The sequence below is a fragment of the Tetrao urogallus genome (genome assembly GCF_951394365.1).
Source record: "Tetrao urogallus genome assembly, chromosome: 17".
NCBI classification, from domain to species: Eukaryota; Metazoa; Chordata; class Aves; order Galliformes; family Phasianidae; genus Tetrao; species Tetrao urogallus.
The window spans coordinates 8,764,836-8,787,201 of record NC_136830.1 but is presented as its reverse complement, the minus strand read 5'-3'; the positions used below and the strand labels follow the sequence as shown (position 1 = coordinate 8,787,201).

Below are 22,366 nucleotides of genomic sequence, written 5' to 3'. Positions count from 1 at the left end.
GTCACCCCAATTATCTTGAGCAATCATGATGAGATGAGCATATCTCATCTGGGGACTTAGGAAGGAAGAAGTCAGGAATCAGCTTAAACTGAGGTAGATGAGTGTTGTTACCCTAGAAAGACAGGGCAGAGAAACTATCCCTGCTCTGCACATAAAAGTAAAACACAGAGAGAAAATGTTTATCCAAGGTCACCCACCTGGAGTAGACATCTAATATCACTGTTACTGCCTTGCCAGTGCCTCTCTGTCTGCTTCTTAAGTGCAGGGGTAGAGCTAGAAGTCAGCCAAAGGAACCTTAATCAGCTCGTCTCATTTTAGAAGTGCTCACCTGGAAAGGACTTGGCCTGAAAGCTTATTAGACCAATTTCAGTTTATTTCTTTTATGGTCTTTTTACAGTCAGTCCTACGCGCTTGGGCTGCATCCAAACCTCTTCTGCTCTACAGGGCTGTGAGGTGGGAGTGTGAGAGGGAGCTGGGCTGAGAGCTGACTGTCTCCATCTGCTCCTGCTGCCTGACGGGAGTTTGATCCAGCTACTGGACTGGAAGTCCCTGTGGGACAGCCAGCCTGCCTTCACAGAGAGTGCTGGTGTATCTCCTTCACTCTTCTGGTTTGGACAGGTGGAATGTAGCCCAGCTAATGCTTCATGCAGAATATAGCTCTCCTGTGCCTCACATTTCAAGCAGAAAAGCACACTGAACTCCGTGGAGTAAGACAAATTGCATTTATGATCCAGCATATTGATTTAGAAAATACTGGTGCCAGCATGTTGATTGCAGCTTACCGCTTCTTCCTGTGCTTCTGGGATGTCAGCTCAGAGCACAGGAATCCTGCCATTAGGCCCTTCCCTCCCACTGCCCTGTGCCCATGATACTGGCAGGCAGCAAGTCTCAAATCTGCTAAAGCAGGCTACTTTTTGCTGTAATTAAGCTATAGGACTTGTTGCTGAGGGTACTGTGCATGTTAAAATGTAAGCAAGCAATAAAAAAGAATGAGACAAATTGATGAGGGTAGGGGCTGAGCCCATTTGTCACTAGTAAATGTAATTGCAGCATGATGAAAATGAGCAAAATGAATGCAGCCTCCAGCAGAGCAGTCCCAAGGCTGACTGCTGAAACTTGGGAGCTTGGCAGAAACTTCTGTTAACTGACGCTTTTGGTCTGGTCTGTACAGCTGTGGTATGGGCAGCATTGTTGGAGTACGGATACCTTTGGTGATGAATGGAGAGAGCACCCCATCATGGAGTACCTTGTGTCTCCTATGTGGCCTGGTGCCTGTGTGCTGTGACCTTTTTCCAGGTTGGATGGGGAAGCCGCGTCCCCAGACTTTGACAGCCTTGAAAGGCTGTAGTGGAATTGCAGCTAATGTTGTGGCTGTGTTTAAAGCTACTTTTGTGTGTTTTGACTATGAAGAGCTCTGTTTTGAAAATATCTTCCAAGAGAGAGACGTTTGTTAGACATCTCTTTGTTTATGGAGAGTGTTCTGGGGGCATAAGGCAAGTTGCAAATGGAGATGTAGTTCTACGTACTGCTCCTGGTTAGGCTAGTCCTCCCTGTGCAGAGTATGTTTTTTCAGCCTTTAACAATTTGAATAAATGACAGAAGTTTGTAGTCAACAGACCTCTCAGCCGCCCCTCTTGTCCTGCTGCAAGACTACAATAAATGGCATAAATACAAATGCATTTGTACATCATCACATTTTCTTCCAGTTCCAGACAGACTGTGGTTGGCAGTCCTCAGTGCCCACCTGTTTCTTCAACCCTGCGTAGAAGAAAGCCAAGCCCTGGGACAGAGCCAGGTAAGAGAACACACCTAATGTTCCTAGAAGGGAGCTCAGACACACACGCCATCCAGCTGTGGCACTCTCACAGAAGATGTGAAATCTCACGCTGTATGTTGAGTGACTCATATAAAATCTAAGCATATCTTTGGTACCCAGCTCACTGCATTCTCACGGTAGCATCGAGCAGATGCTAGGACAGTTTTTTGTTGGTTTTGATACTTGGATTGCTTATCAGATCCTGATTTTACTAAAAATATCATAGGAACAATGGCCTGTGTAGATCCAAAGTACCATTTACATTTTGAGCAGCAGAGGATTCACCTTGCACTATGAAAAGAAGATGACAGTAAGGTGGCTGCTTGACGGCCCTCCCCTTCTGAAGGGTTCTGCAGAATTTAACTCAGCTCTCTGAAACCTGTTCAAATCTTTCACGTCATTTTCATTTCCAAACTTGGTGTTGCTGAGGAGATTTTGCTGTGTTCTGAGATGGCCGTGAGAACTTTACAGAACAGTGGTATTATAGGAAATGATAAAAGAATTGACTTCCCTTCCATGATCTGAACTCAGTCTATACGCTTTCTTTTGCTTTTAAGGAGGTAGAGAATTAAACTCAGAAATTTACTGCTTTCAAGGGGATGGGAGCACATCCGTGAATGAAATGTTACTTAAAAATAGGACCCAAGAAGGCCCTATCTAAACTGTAGAGTGAGCTGTTTGTCAAGTCTATTTTCTGGATTCAAGTGTATTTTTTTGCTTCAACCAATGAGTTAGCATGCATTTCCATTTCTCTTGCAATGTAAGCTGCCAGAGAAAACCTTTTTGAAAGAGATTTTTGAAAAGCAGGAGACTTGTATCTGCTGGCCTCATTATGGGAAGTGGCTGCATTTCTGAGGGCAGTAACAGAACCTCTTTAGAGCCTTTGAAAGCATCAATATAAAGATCTGTATCTTGGAAAGTGGCCTTTTTACTGGCCATTATGGGAGCCAGATGAGAAGGAAAGCTTTGGGCATTAATAATGAATGAGCCTTTTCTAAGATTTCCCGAGTATGCAGTCTCTGTAGCCAGAGTTTTCTTCTTGCTATTTTGGATTTTTGCACTGATTTTACAGAAACATGACACTCAGTGCAATATGGGCTGGGGAACAAGATACCATGGGATGTCTGCAGATGTCAGAAGGGGACACCTCCAAGTCTTTGTAATAATTAGCCAGTTTGGGAATTCAGAAGAGCAGCTTTTGCATATTTTTTTTTAAATGTGTGCTGTAGGAAAATGAAGAGCCTGAATGGGTAAATGATTTTACAGCATTTGATTGGCTTCCTGGGTGCCCTGTGTCTGTAGGATAAACTTCCCCTAGACTTGCTGTGGGGTTATGCAGATGTTTATTTCCTGTGTCTGAACCACAGAGGTGCAGATGTACGCACCCTGTAGCATACACAACTTTCAGTTTGTTCTTTGTAGGTCATGTGAGAGTAGAACAAAAACCAGCTAACTCATTTTGGAAATGTTTCTTTCCCTTCCTGAACAGAGCTCCCTCGTCCAAGTGATCGTTCCCATCTTCATTAACTACTTTATGCTGGTTTTACCCTCCACTGTTAACTTATTTTTATACTGATCCGGTGCCTTGGGCAAAAAGAAGGGGATTGCTCTTCTCTGAATTAAGAACTGCACACAGATCGCGCTTGCCATTTTTACCCCCACACCTTGTACAGGTGGATTACTCTACCTGAACTCAGAGGGGAACAAAGACTTCATCCCTTCACACACAGTGCTCACCACTGACGTCCCCTCCCATCCTGCAGTCCTGTGCCTCTGTACATCTGCCCAAAGCTCTTCATCAGTGAGAAACTGCACTTAAGATCCTATGTAGTGGAGCTTTGATTCCCTCCTGTCTTTCAGGTCCTGGAGGGGCTGGCTGGTGACCCATGGAGCAGTGACACGTTCCAGGCAGCATGGCTGTGCTCTGAATACTGAGCAGGGACGAATGTGCCCCGCCTGCAGAGTGGGACTGCACTTCTCCAGCAGAAACCTCATTCTTTCTTGGTTTTCTTAATACTTTAAATGAATGAGGAGTTTGATATGGAGATGAGGAACAGAAAGATTGGGGCAGAAGGATGAGGGCCTTTTCAAACAGTAAAGCTTACTAAAATGGGCTTTGTAGGTAAGAATTTTGCAAAGGATGTAAGAAGTGGAAGGTAGATTGTGGATTGTACGTTTTCACTGGAGCAGTCTGAAGCTCTTCTGAAGATGTCAAAAATACCAAGTTACTGATTCAGTGCCTGGTCAGGTCTCAGTCCATTGTATCGTGAAGGCAGGTGAAACCCAGCTGAAAAGGAGGAAAACCTGTTATTTGCACACGGCCTTTCAAAGCCCACACCTGGGCACATGAGGCTGTGTCCCTGGTGCACCCAGTGCTCATTCCCTGGCTCTCCCTTGGGATGCCGTTTTCCCGTTGGCTGCTTTGTGCTCGCAGCCCGCCGACCGAAGGGCGGTGTGTGCCTTCACACAGTCTCCTTTAACAGGGGGGCGCTGGGTGAACCGGCGCTGCTACGCAGGGAGGGAGAGGCGGGACGCGCTGTCCGTGAGCCGCTCCGCACCCGTTAGCCGCTCTCTCTCCCATCTCCAACGGCTCTTTCTGCCCTGAACCGCCCTGCAGGACCGCTAAGCAGAGGCGGTCCTCCCGCCGTCCAGCGCCATGGCGGCCGCGAGCCGCCTCCCTATTGGCCGTCCGACCCGCAGCGCCGGTAGCAACAGCGACAAATATATCTCCCCGCCTCCTGATTGGCTGCCGCCTCCCGCCGAGCCGTGGCAACAGCGGGGTGGGCGGGAGGGCGCGCGGCGACCGTTGGCGGGTGGGGCGGCGGAGGGTGGGTGGGCAGTTGTCCCGTCCGTGCTGTTTGAAGCCCGCTGGTCGGGTATTTGTGCTGTGGCGGGAAGGGTCTGAGCCCTGCCTGTTGTGGAAAGAGGATAAAACAATGGGGTGGCTTTAATGCAGAAGCCACCCGTTAGCAAAATTCTCTCTGGGTCTTGATAGTCCTGTGAATGAGATACCAATAAGATGCTTTATTTCTCAGAGCTCATGAGACAGCGCATCGCTGCTGTGATGTAGTTGGCAGTGCTGCACATCTGTACAGCTGAACAGAGCCTGGGCATGCTTTTCCCTGCTGCTGGAGATACATGTTATCTGCAGCAATACCTCTGTTACAGTGAAAAGCATTTCCCTTTGCTCTCAGATGTTGGCACCACTGCCTGCCAAAGAGATGCTACAGATCAGATGAACGTTACTACACCTGTATAGGTGTGGGCACTGTCAGCGTTTTAAGCAGTTGAAGAATGTGGTTATTATGACTGATGTAAAATGGCAGCTCCGGTCAGCAGAACTGCTGTGGAGTGCTGGGAACGAATCCTCACCAAACTGCATCTGGAAAAGGCTTCGCAGCTGAAGCAGAATCAAAGTTTTTTCTCTTGCACTTCATTTAATGAATTTCATCTCCAGATTTGGCACAGTTGCTCTCTGGAGGACCATTGCATTTTCTAGGTCATTTCCCAGATGAAATAACTTATTACTTCTCCATAAACTTACTTTAGGTGATTCAAAGTTTGATATGTGAAACCTAGCAAATTAGAAGTACATCTTTTTAAGAGACATGAAGTCCAGCGGCTGAAGTACAGTATATCCCAGCCTGCCAGCAGCTCTGCTTCACACCACCTGGATGCTGAATCTGCATGAAACATATCAGAGGAGCTCATTGCATTGGAGTGAGAAGTTGCAAGCAGTGCCTGCCGATCTCAGTGCTTCCATCAGCAAGCACAGGCTGGAGGCACTGCTGTGCAGCAGAGGAAGAGATCAAGTGAACCTGAACCCCGGTGGCACCTGGCCTCCTGCCTGCGGTGCTGGGTGGAGCTGGTCTTCCATGGACAGTGCCATGGAGTTCTGTGTGCTGTGCTCACACGTTTGAGTTGTTCCCTTTGTGTATTACCTTGTTGCTGTTTCCTAGATGTGATTTACATCCTCGTTGTGATCTGCATTCCCTGTCCTGCCATTTGTAGCGAGCTCTGGATGTGTTCATGTTCTTCTTCTGTGGAGCTGTAATTAGAAATGCTCTGTGCATGTGACTGACCTTCCCTGAACTGAATGTACTGTACCTGCTGTTGTCATTCCTCCTCCTCAACATGGCGTGCCCTAGCAAAGAGAGGAGCTTGCCCTAGATAGAAAACAGCCATTTTTATCTTAAAATGCATATAAGAGCCCAAAGAACAGTATTTATGTTAACAGGTCCCAGAAAAGCGATGGAAATCTGGTTGTGTTTTCAAACTGTAGTTCCTTAGCTGCTGTAGAGCCAAGGATGCTTTCCCAATGGGCAGGCACACTTGTTTCCCAGCGCTGCTGTTGAAGTCAGACCAAGTGTTACCTACCAGCCTTCTTGGTTGGAAGTGTGGCGTGGAAATGGCAGCAGCGAGGTTCTGTGTGGCAGCTGCCCATGAATAGCTTCTCTGAAGTAATCGTCTACAGTACGAAAGACGATTAATGGCGTGAGGTGCTGCTCTCCCTACTTTCACGTGCCATGACAGCTACAAGCTAGCGTTACTGAATGGGCTCACCTGAGGCCCACTATGGACAAACGTCAGGAGAGACAACTTCAAGGCCCATCTTTTCAGGAAGCTTCTTGTTCTGGGTGCTGGGCTCAACTTGCTTAGGGCTTCGTTTTCAGAAGAAATGAGCACTTATAGAGGCTTGAGTAGGGCACCTGGAATAAGGGTCCACTTTTGGAAATGTTGGCAAAGGCGTTTTATCTCTGTGCTTCGTTAGTCTGATCCCCAGTCTTTCATCCTATGTTCTGCAGTGAAAGGTCATTGTTTCAGATCAACCATTTTCAGTGGGATTTAATCCAGTTCTGAGTAAGGCTAATCCTCTTTGGTGTAGTTTGAAGAGCAGTAAAAATTAATTTGTCAAGAAAGATCTGGGCATATTTCTTAAATGTTTGCTGGTACTGAGTCCATAATTGGGTAGCTCTGAATGAGATGTTTTGGGGGTAGTTCCAGAAGTGCTAGACATGGAAATTCTGACTTTATCCATAGGTTGCAAATGCTCAGCACCTCTGAAAACCCCTGAGGTGGAGTAGGGTTGGTGGGGCTTCTTCATGTGGATGTGTGTGTGTTTGTGACTTTCAGTATTCACTTAGCATAGACGTCTTTTACACATAGAGGCTTTTAGCAATAGGATGCTCAGGTGTGAGTTCCTGATAAGCAAGCTTTTTTATTTTTTCCTACTTATGCTTGTAAATTCTGGTTGTATCCCTTTGATTACATAAAGAATGAAAGCACATTCTTGTATCTGGACCAAGCATTGTGGTTTGAAGCAGCTCTTGAAGGGTTAAAGCTGCTTTCAATTAGGTGCTGTGTTCTTGCCACTGAGAGAAACCCCCACAACTGAGCATGCTTCATGGCCTCCTGTGCATATCCCTGAATCATTCTGGCACCTAAAAACACTGCCATAATCTTTTATTCAGACATAGCACTCATTCTTCACTGGACTCCAAAATGAGCAAGTGCTCCAAAACAGCACATTTTGCAGAGAGCTCTGAGGATCAGCTCCTGTCTGCGTGGGATTTTGAACATGCAAAAGGCTGCTGTGTCTGAATGCAGAGCAATAGTGCACACACTGCAGTGATCCTCAGTGGGGTTGGTATACGTGTCTGCTCCCCTGAGGGAGGAAGGGCTTCACAGATGTTGTGCAAATCACTGCCCTTTTCTCTATCAATCTCCTGTTGGTGCAGATGTGCACTATGCACAGCTCACAGTGTGAGCCCTGCTGCTTCTGAGCAGCACTCCGCCGCTGCCATCTTCCTCTCTTCACTCTAGCTTTTACCTTTGAGTTACGAGGGAGGTTCTGTGAGAGTGATTGAAGATTAATAAAACTTGAAATATGGCAAGTAGTAGAATATTTTCACGCACACTGTGACAGCCTAAAGAGTTCTGCTGCTTGTTAAACTCTGCTGTACGGTTTGGCCAGAAATATATCACTGAAATTACAGTCCCTTGAGGTTTGGGAAAGAATCATCACACTTCAGCTACACCCACTCCTATCTTCTGCTCTGATCTTGTCATTGGTTACAGCACCTTCCCTCCCTGATGTGCACTTATCTCACTTTGTTGTGGGGATGTGCTGCCAGGATTGTGCCCCACAGTTGCAGCATTTCCAGGATCAGATGCCCACAGACTCCCCACCTCTTTGTCTCCCCGCCCATCTCTATTTCCTGCCATGCGGTTCAGATGCTGGTTAACCTGCACTGCTCACTCCTTGCTTCTGTTCTGTTTTTCACTGCTTTGTCCCCAAGCCTGTATCATTTAGCAGATCCCTATGTAAAACACTTCCATGCAGCAGCTCCAGGAATGAGGCAGATGGTAGCAGGGATGTTACCTTGCCTTGGTGCTGTGAGTCTCAGGAGCAGTGCTGCAGGTGTGTGTGCTGCCAGAGCAACCAAACAGGTTGCCCAGGAGGCTGGGCAGGCTCCAGTATGCCATGTGGCCGTTTCCCCGTTGCTTTTCCTTGTTGTCAGCGTGCCCTGTGGCTTGTGCCCTCAGCTGAACATCAGCATTGGGCTGCTCCGTGTGGCTGCCGCGCTGTCCCCAGCGCCTCACACAGCGAGCTGGCTTGGCCTTCCAGCAGGGAGCTATTTGTGGAGCAGCAGGGCTGGCCAGCACACTTAGATGTGCCTATGGAGCAGAGCCACTGCCTGAGATCATGGGGCAATTATCAGAACCATGAGTTTCTCCATCTACAGATTCTCTCTGGGTGTGGTCACTGTGCCAGCAGCTCTAAATCCTGCCTTGTGAGCTCTGCTGGGAACATGGAGCTCTAGGACATGAGGGCTGATGCCTGGCATCTGAACTTTAGCAGGAGGACAAGTTAGGTGCTTTGACAGCATGTTCAGCACGCCAGTAAAAGATCTGCTGACCTCTCCTCTCCTCTCTTCTCCTTTCCTTTCCCAGCTTACAATAACTGTAGCAGATTAAGACTGCACAAGCTCTGATTTTTTTTCTCCTTGTTCCTTATGGATTCTGGGAGCCGCACTGCTGTTGTAGCTGAAGGTTGGAGCACTAGATGCTGTATATGAGGGCTGCTCCAAAAGTAATGCCTTCTATTTTATCTTGTTGGCCCACTGGTGGTGCAGCAGTAGAAGTTGAACCTCCCCATCTCCCTCCCTATTGCATCCTGTTGCTGAGTGACAGATGGCAGTAGAGGGGCACTCTTGACAGAATGGTGTCTGACATGAAGGTGCATTTGAAGCAAAAATATGTCATTGAATTCCTCCACGTGGAAAAAATGGCACCCATTGACACTTGCTGGATGGTTCTGGTGTGCAAACAGTGCGTGTGAACACTGTGATGCAGTGAGTGTTGCATTTCAGCAGTGATGACAGTGATGTGTCAGACAAGCCACGTTCTGGACAGTCGTGCACAGCTGTCCCACCGTGAAATGAAGTGCATCTCCATCAGCTTTATCCGTGTGAATCAGCACATTACAACCAGGGAACTGTGTGTGGCTTCAGTGCATTGGAATATCACAAAGTGTGCATCAGGTGCATCCTACAAATGCTCACGTAGGAACAGAAAGAAAACTGTATGCAATCTTAGTAGGACCCATTGAATCAGTACAAGGCTGAAGGAGCCGGTTTCCTGGATTGTATCATTCCTGGTGATGAGACATGGTTCCACCACTGCAAGCCAGAGTCTGAACAGCAGCCCATGGAGTGGTGATGGGTAAACTCCCCATAAAGAAAAGGTTCACAACGAGCCCTCAGCAAGTAAGGTGTTGTGCAGTGCCTGCTGGCAGAGCAACCCGGCCAAACCATCAGCTCTGAGTGCTTCACTGCCTGCTGGCCGGGCTGAGGGCTCCAACTTCCACCTGGCTGCCGTGAGGTCAGTGATGTTACGTGTCACCGTGTGCACTCAGAGCTGGGAATCTCCGAGGCGCTTTAGACTGGTAAATAGCCATTATAGAGAAGCTTCGATTAAAGAGAAAAACAAGGGAAGAAGAAAAAGCACTTTGAGAATGTTTTCGTGGACATACCCACATATATTTGCTGGATTAACGCACGCTCTGTGGCTCAGTGGGTGAGTGAGTGGTTGTAGAAACACCGCGATCTGCTTTCTATGGAGCTGCAGCACGGCAGCAGGCAGGGCAGGCACGGAGCGCTGAGTGCTGCGCGGAGCCTCGGGCGCGCACCGCGTACCGCCAGCCCTGCACACAGCAGCGCGTTGCGCGGCGCTGTTTCTTAGCGACGATCTTGACGTACGGCCGCTCGATCTCTTACAGAGCTCAACTATTAAAAAGCAAGACGCTGGTAAAGCTCTGAAAACGGGGACCAGAGCCGAGCAGCCGCGCCCGGGGCCGCACCGCCCGGCTCCGCAATGCCCACCGCCCACCTCCACCTTTGCAGCAGTAAAATGCAGCACTCGCAGCGCGCATGCGCCTCCCCCCGGCCGGCGCCCCGGGATGGCTATTTATAGCAAGTGACGTCATCTAGAAATAGAACGCGAGGGAGCAGCGCCCCCCTCCCCTCCCCTGCAGTCCCCTCGGCTCCGCCCCCTCGTTGCCTTCCTAGCGCGCAGGCGCAGGCGGCGGCAGCAGCGCGAGGCTCCGAGCCGGGCGGAGAGGCGCGAGCCGCACGCGGCGCCGAGGGGAAGCAGCGAGCGCGCGGCTGCAGCCCGTGAGCGCGAGGCGCCGACCGCCACTCGGCGCGTGAGGCGCGGCGAGCCTAACGGTCGCCCGGCGAGCGGGCGGGAGGCGGCGGCCGCGCTGCGCTCTCCACGCGCGCTCGTATCCTCGCACCGCCCGCGCGTCCCGAGGCGCGGACCCCCGCCCCTCTCCTCACCGTCTGAGGGGCTCAGCGCCCGGCCCGGCAGCCACCACGGAAGCGGCCATGGGGGACCGAGAGCAGCTGCTGCAGCGAGCCCGCCTGGCCGAGCAGGCGGAGAGATACGACGACATGGCCTCGGCCATGAAGTCGGTGAGTGGGGCGGGCGGCGTGGCGGCGGGGCCGGGGGAAGGGGGGAGGTGAGGAAGGACGTCCGGGCCGGAGCGGGGTGGGTCCGGGCAGGATGCGGCCAGCCCGTGGCGGTGAGGAAAGGAGGGGGGGGTTGGGCGGGAGCGGGGCCGCCCGCCGGGGAATGCGCCCAAATGTTCCCAGTGCTCCCGCCCTGCGGAGCCCCGCAGCTCCCGTCCCTCCGGAGCTGGTTTTCTCCCTCCCTCGTTTCTCTCTCCCCCTCGTAACGACGCCCGCGCCTCCCGCTCCGTCCCTGCCCGGGGGTGTGGCCGGCCCTACGCCGCCAATCGGGCGCGGTGCGGAGCGGCCGTTTGAACGCCGCCCGCCTCGGGGCGGAGGGAGCATGCTGAGCCGCCCCGCCACCCCGCGCCTGGAGCTGAGAGCGGGCGGTGCGACCCATCCGGGGCTGAAGGGGCGCGGGGCGGGGTGGGATGGCCGGGGGGGGGGGGCGGGGGGCTGAGCAGCGCGCGGCAGGAGGAGCCCCTTCCTTTTCTAGAGGGTTCTGCCGTAGAGGCTCCGAACAGGGGCCTCCCACGGGCGTGAGCGCTGCGATTCGAAGATGGAACTGTGGTCGCATCCGGGTATACGAGCTGCTCACTGCACCCAGAATCTGTTTCCTAAGCTTTAACGTTGCCTTCTTGCCTCTTTTTGTAGGGTAACGTTCTCAGTGTGTTCTTACACAGTTGAATACTGATATGTGTTTTAACACTAAGCTACAGCTGCGATGAAAATGAAGTGTACTGACCCGTTTGTACTGGTACATAATAAAACTGGAGAATGACCAAACTTCATGTCTAGTGTCTCTTTTTAAAAAACAAAGCATATCTGAATTCTGAAGCCCGTGTAAATGCTGGTAAATGTTTAGCAAAGACCATTACAGTCTTTGTATTAATTGCAACTGATTTACTCTTATTGATCTCTTTTTTTTGTGAGCGCCAAGAGGCCTCAAGGGGACCCTGGTTTCTCTTGAGAAATAATGCTGCATGGTTTGAAAGAGCAGCTACAAATCAAGTTCAGTCATGGATTGATTCTTGCAAAAAGTCTCCTTCAGGGACTGTATGATGTATGTTACATCTCTTAAATGAGGGCAGGAATCAGATGTTTATTTTATCTTTTTAATGTCTAACTGTTTACAGTGGCATATTAAGCACCAGCATCAATCTAGTTCTAAAGCACAAATACTTCTGAGTATCTCAGTATTAAATGCAGTTGATGTAAGCTGTCTTTCAGTGATATTATTAGAATTCCTGATACCTACCGTGAAGTAGTAACAGCTTCATTCACCTGGAGAACACTTCTCATCACTATTTCTGAATGCAGTCAAGAAATCACTAAAATCCACTGCTGCTCTGGAAGACACCATTTCTAGCTGTAGCTGGTAGCTTTTTTTCCCCCAGGCGTTGCTGATCTGCAGGATGTATATGGCTCCCTGAACATGTGAAGCAAAAAGAACATGGTTGCTGTGTGTCAGGAGATATGTAAAGTAGAAGTAACTGGTGTGTGTGTCCTGTTGGCATCTTAAACTGAACTACTGCTCAGTTTTCACTCACTGAGTTTCGGTATTCTGTAATGCCATTTTGCTCTGCAAGAAGTTGTATAATGATGAGCTTCTGTAATTTGGAGCTTGCTAACACTGTAGATGAGCTGTCTTTAGAATGTATGAAATGTTACAAGTACTGAAATACAAAAAAAATCCAGCTGAATTTAAAGGGCAACAGTTGGCTCTTATTAGGCTGTTCATGTAATCTTTCATCTTAAGATTCGAGTTGATTTTATAGGTGTGAGCTGAAGCACATTGTGCACTCAGATGTTAGACTTCCTTCAGCAGGAAGCCAGTGTTGTAAATCGGATATCTAGTCTCAATGCAGGATATTTTGATTTGAAAAGATTCTTAAAAATATTCACATAACATACTTGATTCTTTTTATAATGGTGCTGTGTGAAAATGCTGTATTTCCAGTGTAATGGAAATGCAAATGGTTAATTTCAGCTCCAGGTATTTATCAGCGTGTTTCTACAGCACACAACACTGTCAGCAGCCTGGCAGTTGCTCTTAACGCACAAAGTGATAAAGATTATTGTAGCAAAAGCATATTTGTACAATGTTTGGGATTTCCAGTGAAGAAAGAATGTGAAGAGGCTCTTACCAGCTGTTGATATAAAGCTGGAGGAACACTCATTGTTCAGTCCTGTCTGTTCAGCCTTCTATAGAAAATATATATATAAATCTATAGATAATACAGCTGTTGTAGCTTAAATAAGGAACCTGCTGTTAAAGAGTACAATTTTTCTTGCTGTTTGTTCTTAGAATTTTGCTATTTCTGCTTGTATTTGTACTTACAATAGAAGTATACTTCTATTAGTACCTATTTATCTATGTAATTAAGTTGCTGTTATAAATCAATGGGTGTAGTCAATATTATTTTCATAGAAAGTACATGCATATGTAAAAGTGCCTCTAACCAAATTACATCCTTCCAAGGACAGTGGCAATCTCACTGCGTTAAGTGCCACTTTAACGTTCCAACTGTTTGGAGTAATACATGTGGTAGGTAAAACCTGGCTTCCAAACACACTGGGGAAAAACGTGCTGTTATTGTAAGAGTGTTAAAAGTGCTCGTTTGTTGGAATAAATATTGTTCCAACAAATTACTGAGCAGATTGGGAGCATGAATGCTTTTGGTATTAGACTGTTCCAGAAATTGACTTTAAATGTTGATTATAAATACTAAATAGCTGAACAGTTTTGCTTTGTAAACTGAGTCAGTCTATTAATTCCAATATATAGTAGTGTGCAGTAGTTTTTTTTAATCTGCATTGCTTTTCTAGTACAGGTACATAGCAGGTATTGAAGATTGAGATGAATCTCAGTTATGTGAGATGTGTAATTTTGATATGAGGCATGTGAAGGAGATTTACTTCACCCTGAGAATCCTGAGTCTTGGTATTACTGAATATGTGAATAACTATAATGTGAACAATATCTTTCCCCGCTGTGAGATGATTTTCACTGTGGTTTTATACCGTAAAAGTATCTGTCACAAAAAAAAAAAAAAAAAAAAAAAAAAAAAAAAAAAAAAAAACAAACAACCAGAAGCCACACTGATGCAAGGTACTGCTCTGGTTTAAATGAATTCATCTGGTTTGTTCAGAAATAATGAACAGTATTCATTATGAACCTTCTCAGGGTAGTTTTAATGATTAAAAGTGGCTTTCCTGCTCAGGTACAGTCTTTTGTTACAGCAGCTCATTAAGGACTTGTCGAGCTCTGACAACAGTGTTCTTGCTAACAGAACAAGTGCAGTCACACACATGCAGTTTACCTGGACCAGACTGATGCCATTAGGTAACCTGACAGTGCATTCATCTGCTGTCAATTACAGAACCATTGCTTTGGTGAGTTTTCAATGTAAGATGAACTTGGCTTGATGTGGCCCATGTAGGATCACACCAATGGAAGTCAGTTCTGCTCTAGGAAGCCCAGTGTTGTGGCCAGGATTCCTTTTATGTACTTCTACTTCTTTCTCAGTTAACCGTGAGAGCACTTGGACAAAGAGCTGAGGAGATACCTCCAAGTACTACAGAACCAACATTTTGTGGTTTTTAACACTTATGAACTGCTAGTAGATCATAGCCTGTATATTCAGCTGGCTTTATCTTGCAGTCCTTAGCAAGATGATGCAGACTTTGATGTCAGAAGAATGTTTGCATAAGAAAAGTAGAGTTATACATCACAAAGTTAGTACTACTTTGAAGTCGTACTACAAACTTTTTTCTCTTAAGTGCTCTTTTTCCTGATAGCCACTATAAAAAACACTCGGTCAAAAAAGTAGGAGTGCATTTCTTAAGCAATCATCAACTCCAGGTAACGCTATAGGGAGAATGGAAAACAAGAAACATTTCCTTTAGCACTTCAGGTTTTCTTTTCTACATCATCCCAACAGGAAGAGAAACATGTCTGTTTTTATGTAATTTGCTGGTGTATCTGAAATTGATAAAGCTGCTGATAAGCACTACTTTCCTTTCATTCTAGCTTCTGGTAATATAGCTGTTTGTGTTGGGGCTGTAGGTGTGATTTTTATGTATGCCTGCACAAAGGACCAGCGTTCTTTTGGCTAGGATGGAGGCTAGTTTGCCGTTTCTCCTCCAGAAATCACCTTTGAGATGGAAAGGGTTCAGCATTAATGAAGTAAAAGTGGGGAGGTGGGGTGAAAATGACGCTGACATCTTGAAGGTTGTTGAAAGATGACACTGGAAAGAAGAGTTCCACTGCAAGCATTGGAAACTTCTGCCATGGCAAGAATCACTAGTGGGAAACAGCTCCTGTTATGCTGAGTTCCTGCACTCCTGCTAGGTGCTGCTCACGTGAAAAATAATTGTCAGTTTTTACATTAAGTTAACAGCATCTGCCAAGGGGAATGAATGCACTTCTGAGTGTAGTGATACTGACACTTCAGCTGTACCACATCTGAAAAGTAATTCACTTAAACTTCAGTTATGGAGAAGGAAAGAAAGGTGGAAAGGCATTTAGGGGTCGATCTTTTGCAAGTGCTGTATCCTGTGCACGTGCAGCTCGTGAATCAGTGTTTTTAAGATGGATGTTGTGATACATTTTCTGCAACTGAAAATGAGTAACGTCTGAAGAGAGAAAATAGGCTAGGAAAAAATCTAGACTACTCTTCCGAGGCTAATGATACTGCTGTGGGATTGCACTTTGTGTTGTGACAAATAGGATGAAACTTTGAAAACTGATAGCTTCCATCTCCATACGTAAATACATCAGCTGTAGCGTAGTAAACATGTAGGTTTACGTCGTGTTTTTTTGATGGTTCTTATGGCATTTGTTAGGTGCTGCAGAGTGCTATTTAGATATCCACCACTGGAATGACCAAGTAATTATTAATCTCTGGTTTTGATTTTTTTTTTAATATTATTTTTGTAAAAGCAAACACTGTCCTAACAGACTGGGGGAATAGAAAGGCCTAAGCTAAGCCTTCACATCCTGAGGGAATTGGTCTTTACTAGAGATAATGATAGAAGTGGGTCTGAATAGAGATTGTGTTTGGGAAAATGGGGTGTGGAAGCTGTGAAGAAGCTTGTGACAATTACATTGAGTTGATTCCTGTGCGTTTACCATGGGTAGGTTGTCTGTCATTGTATCAGGGTGGACACAGCAGTGTCTTTTGGAAGTTCAGCTTCCAGAGCTGTGGGGAAAAGGAATTTTGGAGGTAACTCAATTCGAAGTAATTTCCCTTTCTGAGAAAGTTAATTTTTATAATTATTTTTCAGGCTTGGCAGGATCCATGTTTACTGGAGAGTACACTGCTTACACAAAGAGTGTAAATATTTGTGACAGTTACTTGTAGATTGCAAATTTGGCTGCAGACACTGTGTGTCATGGAAATATGCACTTTTTTGGGAAGTAGTTAATTTTAGCAGTGCGTGAGCAATGGTAGTTTTATCTTCAATTGGAAGTGCACATCCTTACAATTCTAGTGACTTCCAATGCAACTAATCAAGTATGTGTAAAGTAGCGGAGCTGTGATTTTCAATTTAATTCCTATTAACTTAATTTCACGTTTGTAAACTTGAAAATCTGAACAAATCCAAGTGGGTGTAAGTCTGAAAGGCCTTTTTTCTAATCAGCACAAAGTGAAACAGGGCTAGGCATAATCTTGGATGTTCTACCCTTCCCTTACTGCAGCTTTAGTAGTAGGAACTTAGTTTTTTTTTTTTTTGTAAATAAAAAATAAAGAATAAAAAAAGAACAAAAACAAAAAACCCAAAGAAAACAGCCCTCATTTGTTCCACCTATGCAATTTCCTTTATATCCTATCCTTCGAACTTGCCTGCAGCCACCAGTCAACAGAAATCAGGCTAACTTCTGTATTACTCTGTGTAATGGCTCACTCAGTGAATGAAAGACAGTATGAAGCACTAATTCCATTTGTACTATGCAGAGCATAATCCTAATGGCTGCAGCGCTTCCATCTCTGCTGTTGAATGAAAAAAAAAGCAGCAAAGGAAAGAAATGCAAGAACTGCAGCAGTTTCCAGTGTCTGTGCTGTGTTCCAGATTGATAAAACTGATATTCTAGGTACATTTAAATTCATTGTGAAGTTTGTAGTCTGCATAATTATAGCTCAGACTTGTAGGAGTTAAATCCTCCAAATGCTTCTTTGTTACACCAGCCTGACTCACTCTTTTGGTGAATGTGCTTTGTAATGGGTTTTAAATTCAGCTCTATTACAGCAGAACTGGGGGGAGTTTCATTCTTTTGTGTCTTGACTGCAGCAACAGCTTTCAAGCTTAAATGTTACAAACTGTTTTCTGGCTAGAAGGAATTTTGAGATCCAGAAGGAATTTTGAATGTTGGGTTTCATGATGGAGGTGCTGAAGGAAACTTGTTATTTCTGAAGATAAACCATTTGAATTTGATCTTTGTCTGTATTTTCAGGTAACTGAGCTGAATGAGCCTCTCTCAAATGAGGACAGAAACCTGCTGTCTGTAGCCTACAAGAACGTAGTTGGAGCTAGGCGATCCTCCTGGCGTGTCATCAGCAGCATAGAGCAGAAAACTATGGCTGATGGCAATGAGAAGAAGCTGGAGAAGGTTAAAGCCTACAGGGAGAAGATAGAAAAGGAACTTGAGACAGTCTGCAATGATGTTTTGGCTCTCCTCGATAAGTACTTGATCAAGAACTGCAATGACTTCCAGTATGAGAGCAAGGTTTTTTATCTGAAAATGAAAGGAGATTATTACCGCTATTTGGCAGAAGTTGCTGCTGGAGAGAAGAAAAACAGTGTTGTGGAAGCCTCAGAAGCTGCCTATAAGGAGGCCTTTGAAATCAGCAAAGAGCACATGCAGCCTACTCACCCAATTAGGCTTGGGCTGGCGCTCAATTTCTCGGTGTTCTACTATGAAATCCAGAATGCTCCTGAGCAAGCCTGCCTTTTAGCCAAACAAGCCTTTGATGATGCCATAGCAGAGCTGGACACACTAAATGAGGATTCCTACAAGGACTCCACTCTCATCATGCAGTTACTTCGAGATAACCTCACTCTGTGGACGAGTGACCAGCAAGATGAAGAAGCAGGAGAAGGCAATAATTAAAAAGCTTTCCTCTGATCTGTCTTTCATCCACTTCACAATCCCTGTCATCACCGATATTACCTTGCCACAGTCACACTAAATATCTAGTGCTAAGCATATCTGTATTGTACAGCTGTTCAGATTTGCTGTCCACTTTATCAAGAAGCAGTTTCAGATGAGCCTTCATGGGTGTTGATGGATTGATTGGTTTATTGGCCCTAGTTATCTTAGTTGCACTTCAACAGTGCAGGAAGATACATGTATTTAATGAGGCATTTTTAGTTTGCCTGTTGATTAGAACAGATGGGAAAGAATAATGGAAAATGATTGAAGATGATTAGATTCCAGTTTCAATTTTTGCCATTTGAAATGAGCTGACTGTTCTGTTAAGCAGTACATTTTGTGCATGCAAAGTAAACTAGCCACCTCAATTTTTTTTCAGTCAATGCAAACAGTTAAGCTGATGTGAAATGACAACTCTGTTCATCAGTTTACAATAAACTGTTTGAAATGTGAAGTTTTGGTAGCAAATTTTTTTTTGCCTCTTAACTTATGTGCACAGTTTATTTTAATGCAGTGCATCTACCTAAGAGTTTTGATACTTGTAACCTTTTGCAATTGTTTTGAAGAATCATGAATTTATTTTTTGTAAACTCTTTGGCTGTTTAGTTGTCTGTGTATTCTGACAACACTATGTCAATATTAGCCCATGTTAAGATGGATGACTGAGATGCCAGACTTCTAAATTAAATGTTTTGGAATTAAATAAAATAAAATGCTGCTTCGGGGAATATTATCTCTACATAAGCTGTCCTGTCTTTTGTTCAGAGCAAAAACTGAGTTACTTAGTACATCACTGCTAAGTTAAAACATGTCATTAATGAGAAGACGTCTCGTACACTAAAAACAAATGAGCAAATAACAGTGTGCTAAAAAGAAGAAAGAAGCCCACAGCAATCTAGAATGGTACTTCTTACCTGAGGTAAAATGGAGTTTCCTAAGGTACGTGTTAGTTGGTTTACTGGGTACAGGAACTGTAAAGCAGTTCTGCTCAGAGGCTAAAAAGTAGCGTAGAATATTACTTGTTTACACCAACGTAGAGACTTACATTATTTTCTTCTGTCCACAGTAACTTCTGAAATTTTTTTTTTTTTTTTTTTTTTTCCAGAAGTGCTAACCACCAAATTGTATTTGCACATTAAAATTCCAGTAGTGTTACTTTGTATTTACCTGGTTCTAGCAGAAGCAGTATTTATTCTTGGAGAGTGCCTCTTTGTTCTAGCGAACTTAAGTCTAGTCCCCAGACTTACATTTTGCTTCTTTCTCCCCAGCAGTTAGAATATATTTATTGGTTCCATCCATACTTCTGTACTGATGTATTACAGAAGCAGGAAAAGTTAGCTGTTGTGTTACGTGTGGCTGTATCCAGACTGCTGCTGGCACCTGGGCTAGCTCAAAAATCATGTAAGTTCTCAATTTATCTAAATCCATTTTTCTATGACTTAATAAAACGCTAGTGGCCTGAATGCCCACAGCAAGAACTTCTCATGCTTTTTAAAAACAGTGAGCTGCTTCCTTTTAAATATCTGGAGAATGACATTTTTTAAGGATAGATTTGTTCGTATATTTTCTAGTCTCCTAGGTAATTCTAGATGTATTATATTAGTTACGTTTGTGATAATCAAAGGGCTTGTACAACATCTGAAAAAGGTGTAAGTTAATCTTGATGTTTTGCTGTTGTATGATCTGGACATGCTTGATTCCTACTAAAATAAAGCACCTTGAATTATGTCCTTAATACCAATTACTGCTGTGTGCCCATGGCCTACTCTAGAAGTTATTTTTTCCTGTATGCTCTTTGCTCAAACAGTGCACAAATGTTTGGCTTCCCTCCTTCCACCCCTAATTACTTATTAGAGCCTTCTGGCCAATAGTACTGTTTTTGGACTTTACCTGTCTCAGATATGGTGCTTCTACATTTTTTCTTCCTTGCTTTCCTCTCAAATATACATATCTGCCAAATGGAACCAAAATGAAACTTGGACAATAAAACTCCCTTTTTATATTGAAACACTGTAGCTAGTTAATCACTGTTGGTAATTGCTAAATTTATTTTTTTCATGTTTTTGTAGGCACTAATATGTATATATACATACATATGTATATATCTATACATATATGTATGTATGTATATATAGTTAATTAAGGGCTAAGGAGTCTTTTCTCATTCTAGTTATTGCCTTACGCAGCTCCTTTGTCAGTGGGTCTCTCTCTTTGCAGGCTAACCTGTTGAAGATTGACTACTGAGCTGTTGCCTAGGGTCCCAAATGGAAATGAAAAGCATTCTGTGAAATGTTAGGATTTCTGGGTGTATTTTCCTGAATTGCCATTAATCTGGATAAATCTTTACTGATTCTAATGAAGTATAAAGCTCTATTTTGAAATGGTTTAATTTGCTTGAAGGGTGGATTCCCTTCTTCTTAGCAGTGTAAATTTCAACAAATTAATCAGTTATAGTCATAAATGCAAGCAGATGAGAAGATGGTTGGAAGCTGTTAGGAAGATATGTGTAAACCTAAAGTTATAATTATTTCTTGATGAACCACTGTATTCTTACAGTGTTTTGTGCAGTTGGCTGGAAACTGTCAAGGTTTTGTACTAGGTGTCAGGTTCTAATAGTGTAAGTAAACATGGCTGGAAAGAAGAAACTGCCTTCTAAGAATTTCTTGTGCTAGAATCTCTAGAGGAACTCTCCAGAAGAGCTAGGAATAGCAAGAGCTTCCTTATCACAAGATAACCTGAAGTTTGGTAGTGAACTGACAAGTGCAGGTAATTTATTGCCAAGTGAAGCCAAAAGGTAGAATTCAGTGACCAGGACATTATCCCAAGTTGGGCTTCAATTAGAATATCTTCATCTGAATGTGAAAATTAAAGTTCAGTAATGAGCAGCAGCTGGTAGGTTGTATTCCTCTAAATGAGTGGCATGCAGTTATGCTGGGCCACATGTGGGCTTGTAACGTAATTCAAGCCACCATCTCTATATCTGGAAGAGATCTCAGTAACGATCAAGCTTTTTTGAGGAGGATGAGGAGGATCAAGCTTTTTTGAGGAGGACTTCAAGGCAGGTAAGAGAAATTATGTGGGTGTATTGCTGTGAATCCACAGGCACAATATCACGGTCCCAGAAGGAGGAAAACCAATATATGTTATCCTCCATCAGTGTGAGACCCACCGAAATCTCTTGGCAAACGTGTAGCAGGAATGCTCTTCAGCCAGTCACCTTTTGGATGAGGTGCTCTGTCTTCTTTCTCGTATTTCATTGCTTTTTGATAATTTTAAATTGCAGAATTGGATCAGCACACTTAGTAGCCTTTGACCTTAAATGGGTTCAATTTACATGATAACCAGTCTGTTTTAGACAATACAGCCATCCCTTTAGTATCCTCAAAAAGAGAAAAAAAAATTCTTTTTGCTTTCAGCAAAGCTTGTTCCAGAGCTGAAATGAGCAGCCCTTAGAATCTATACCTGAACTTCAAGTAATAATATTCCATACCACATGCCAGCTTAATGTCTCATTGAAATTTATCTTTGCATGTCTTTAAGCAAGGGCAGAGGTGTTTTAAAATACATATGTGGTGTGAATTCCGTCTGGAAAGCGAGTGGACGCATTCCTGATGGAGAGATACACTATTAATTATTTTATAATTGGACAATGTACATATGATTTTTAAAAATTGTCAGGCATCGACATGTATGATGACATAATTGAAGTGCAATTACATACTTATTTTTACTAAAATACTCTCTGTTACTTATATATTAAGTGATAGTACTAAAAGTAGAAAATAAATGTATAATTATTTATCCTTGAGTTCTTGGATGGCTATTGTATCATCATCATCTTTTTTCTCATTTGCTCGCAGTGCTGTTCCCCAAAGTAGTGCTTAGATTTGTCAGTGTACACAAATTCTGGTTGGCTTTGGTTGTAGCGCCTGGTAACCCTGAGCTCCAGTGACTGCAGAAATTGTTAGTGGTGGATTTTGGTTCTGAGGTTAACATGCATAGTAGCCTTGGGAACCTGTAATTAGCTGGAATCTCTGTGCTGTCATTTATTTGAGTATTGCAAATCAGTTTGATCTGCTCTACCTCAGGCATTAGAGCCAGATGAATTGCTCTCATTGCACTGGGTATTTTTCTGCAAATCCCAGAATACATTAGGGCAAAGCACTGTGAACTTTCTGACAAGTAATTATCAAGAAATCACTTACCTATGATTATGCAGTTAATATGAGCTTTTTTCTCTCATGTTTTCACATCAGTTCGATAATCCAATAAATGTGATTGATTCCACTTTAGAACTTAATTTGTTAGTAGTTGAATCCATCCATCTTTAAAAAATCATCTAGTTTAACAATACATTTAAGGAGAGGAACAAATCAAATCACA

General features: G+C 44.3%; 1 protein-coding gene across 1 annotated transcript; it reads left to right on the top strand.

The window, feature by feature from the left end:
• Positions 1–10,704: 10,704 nt before the first annotated feature.
• On the top strand, positions 10,705–17,941 carry YWHAH (tyrosine 3-monooxygenase/tryptophan 5-monooxygenase activation protein eta; the record flags this gene model as incomplete). The annotated part of the gene is made up of 2 exons (XM_079543951.1): positions 10,705–10,791; positions 17,285–17,941. The coding sequence occupies 2 exons, from the start codon at positions 10,705–10,707 to the stop codon at positions 17,939–17,941; spliced, it is 744 nt and encodes a 247-aa protein (XP_079400077.1).
• Positions 17,942–22,366: the final 4,425 nt, after the last annotated feature.